This window comes from Austrofundulus limnaeus, unplaced genomic scaffold (genome assembly GCF_001266775.1).
Source record: "Austrofundulus limnaeus strain Quisiro unplaced genomic scaffold, Austrofundulus_limnaeus-1.0 Scaffold189, whole genome shotgun sequence".
NCBI lineage: Eukaryota > Metazoa > Chordata > Actinopteri > Cyprinodontiformes > Rivulidae > Austrofundulus > Austrofundulus limnaeus.
This window is the reverse complement of record NW_013952591.1, coordinates 1,172,049-1,175,451: the sequence shown is the minus strand read 5'-3', so window position 1 is coordinate 1,175,451 and position 3,403 is coordinate 1,172,049. Positions and strand designations below refer to the sequence as shown.

The following is a 3,403-nucleotide window of genomic DNA, read 5'->3' as shown; positions in this document are numbered from 1 at the left end:
ATATCACCTAGAGTAGTGGTTCCCAAAGTTGGGGTCGGGACCCACAGTGGGGTCCCGAAACATCAAGGTGGGGTCCTGAAAATATTTTTTGAATTAATTACACAAAAAAAAATGACAACTAAGAACATTTTTATCTCTTTGTTTTTACAAAATAATAAGATCAGTGTACTTAAAATGGACAAAAATAGCATAATAAATAATGTTACTATGCTCTTGTTTATTTGACGTGAAAACGATGTTTATCAACCGACAACAGCTGGGGGCTCAGGTCTCTGCTGCTGCTATTTTGTGGGACAAAAGCTGAAAAGTCTGGGAACCACTGACGTAGCGTTATAGCTGTTTGGCGGCCATCTTGAATTAAGGTAACTTCAAAAGGCAAGCAGTTGTACACCTAAGGATTTAATTATGAAAGTTGCATGAAAATCTGTTCAATGGGAATGAGATTTTGCTCAGATACAAACTCAGATTCAGGAAATCGGATCTACAGAAAATATACTAGAACATTTGATGAATTATTACATCTTATGTGTAGTGAAGGAAAACCGAAAAAGGAGGATAACAGTAAAGTTATTTCTCTGGTGAATTTTAAAAAGTTCCTTAAAAATGTTGTCAATACTTTTATTTTCAAAAGCATTTCCTCTACCTTTTTTTTTTAGCTCTGATGTCAGCGTTTCTTCTGAAGGTAAAGAAGGAAAGACTTCCTTTCCAAATAAAATTTTTTATGTCTCAGGAAAGAGTTCCTTTCCAAAAAATAATTTTTTTACATCTCAGGAAAGCAATAAAGATACCCAGTTTTTGTGCCGCAGCTTTAACAGTGACCCTGTTTGATCTGTCGGATGTTTGTTGCTGATCACAACTGAACCCGGGTTTTACCCTTTAAAACCTCTAGTACCATTACAGTAACAGGCAAAAATGTTTTCACAATAAAAACATCAGTCGTACACAAATAAAACAGATACAAATTTACGTGAATATTATTTACACGTACGACTCTTCTGCAAAAAACAGCTTTTCAAAGTCCTCCAGTCGCGGGTCGCTGCACTGCCGGTTCTGCCAATCCTTCTTACTCTGCACAATCGCCAGCGCCACCTCCTGACTCCTCCGCAGGCAGGCGTCGGGATCGGCCTGAGCCTGCGTGGAAAAGTAGTCCCTCACCACTCGGCTGGCGGAGGGAGACAGGCAGAGGTGCTGTTTGGAGGTTTTGGAGTCCACCTCTGCAGCTCTCAGTCTGTCGTTACGTAGCTGAGCTTTAGRGGTCCGGTCCAACAGGAGGCTGATGGAGGGGCTGGAGTCTCCGGCAGACTTGGACGGTTCGGACGCTCTGCGGGGAAGGGTCTTCCTCTCTTTGAGGCCCTCCACGGTTGGAGTAAGTGAGTGGGACTTTGGTCTCTGGAGGACCAGAGTGGTGGCGCTCTGTCCGTAGAAAACACTCTGCGGGGGCTGAACCCACTTGCCTCCTGGCAGTCTCTGTGCGACCTCACTTCCTGTGTGCGGCTTGCTGTTAGTCGGGACGGTTGTGTTTGAGTGTTTGGTCTGGTCGTTGACACTTCGCAGCTCTGTTTGCCTGTGGGAGGGGGAGCGGTGCTGCTGCAGCTGCAGCAGAGCCTGCTGGTAGGACGGAGGACTGCTGCACCTCTGCAGGCTCTTTGGGTTCGCCGCCGCGGCTTCCTGAACAGAGGAAGTTCTGTTAGCCGCCGGCGACTCCTCTGCTCGTCCACCGTCGGGCTGCCGCAGGGACAGGCAGCGGTCCTTCTTAAGCCACGTGTTAGGGTGGAGGCCGTGCGAGTGGGAGGGGGTGTGGCCGGTCCGAGGGGGCGGGGCAGACTGCTGCCACAGAGACAGGGCTTCTTTTTGTGGCGGAGAGTCTCTCGGTGACTTCTGTAGCACGGCTCCGTTTGTGACGTAGTCATTGGAGTACTGGGAAAAGGCGGAGTCTAAAGAGCTGAGGGAGGAGCCTGTGGGAGAGGTCGCCGGCGACGACAGACTGGAACAGCTGGCATCCAGTCGTAGAGGAGGAGGAGGGGCGTGCTTCATCCTCCTCTGCTCGACTGGACCCGCCTCCTTCAGCTGCAGGCTGCTGAGCCCCCGCTCCACAAACACCTCGTCCTCGTCCTCCTCGCCCTCGCCCTCCGTGGCAGCGTCGTAGCTGGCCTTCCTCACTGGGAAGTGGCACCTCTCTGCGGTAACCACCACGGCGCTCGACGGCGGAGTGTTGGCCAAAGCCAAGGCGGGCTCCGAGCTCCTTCGGATCCGTCTGGGACCCTGCGACAAGCCGTTGGCCTGGCGGGAGGCGCAAGGCGTTCGGACCGCAGGGCTGAACCTCCTGGGTCGAAAAAGGGGCGGGAGCTGCAGGAGGAGGTCTGAGTCCGGGTCGGGGTCGGGGTCGCCGTCACTGAGGGTGATGACGGAGTCCCTGCTGCGGCTGTCGGGCTTGGTTTTGTCCCGGAGAGGCAGCTGCTCCTGGTAGGGAGACTCTGGATCATCGTTCAGCTCCGTCTCCAGACTGTCGTAGGACGAGTCGTTCATTTGGAAGGACGACACGTCTGAAAGGAAAACACAAAAAGGTTAAATACATAAATCAACAAGAGAGAAAAATGAAATACAAAAAGACACAACATGGCCCTTCGGAGGCGAGTGATAAAAAAACGTTTTGTTTTGTAACAGAGACCGGGGACAGTTGCAACTCTTTTTACATTTGACTCTGTTCCTCAGAGAWKGTTTGAATTAKACAAACCTAATTTTAATACGATAAACTTACATCTGTCTGTTAATAGTCAAAACCATTTATAGATGATTAAAGCGTGTACATTCTTCACTATTTGCATTTGAAAACGAAAAGTCAGATGTTGCAACTGACCCCGGGGCCGGGGCCAGTTGCAACGCTGTTTGGGGATGGTTACAACATATTATTACTAGGGATGGGTACCGAATTCGATACTTTTTGATGTAAAGACCGAATTCTGTCGGTACTACCGAGTATCTATTCACGTAACATCAAACGGTACCAGGTTTCGGTACCTAAACGCATCATTGCGACCGGTTTGGCGTAAGAGTGGTGAGTTTTCCATGTTTGTCCTGAATGCAGCATTGCGCAAAAGCGTAATGGCATCAGCAGCTGCTGGTTCAGTAAACAGAGGCAGAGCTCGGTCTGAACGTAGCATGAAAGCCTCCTGGAGTAAAACTCACCAAACAGATCGCCTCTGAATTATCTGATGGATTAATAATCTTGTGAACACGACGTCCGCTTGCTCAAAGTAAATAAAGTACCGCCACTTTTCTTTATTTCATCCACCATTAAACAGAGAGCGGCAGAGGAAAACAACAGAGGAGCTTCCCGACACACGTCTGACCTAAAGAGCACCACCAGCCAACAAGTGTTGGACGTGTTTTGGATGTTCAAAAC

The 3,403-nt window shown here is 49.2% G+C and overlaps 1 protein-coding gene across 1 annotated transcript in view; it reads right to left on the bottom strand.

The window, feature by feature from the left end:
- Nucleotides 1-232: 232 nt before the first annotated feature.
- Nucleotides 233-3,403, bottom strand: part of LOC106524492 (rho GTPase-activating protein 20) — a gene marked incomplete at its 5' end in the record, with an annotated part of 35,505 nt that continues 32,334 nt past the window's right edge. The window contains 1 exon segment of the mRNA XM_014018308.1: nucleotides 233-2,543. Within this exon segment, the coding sequence (XP_013873762.1) occupies nucleotides 979-2,543 (1,565 nt within the window).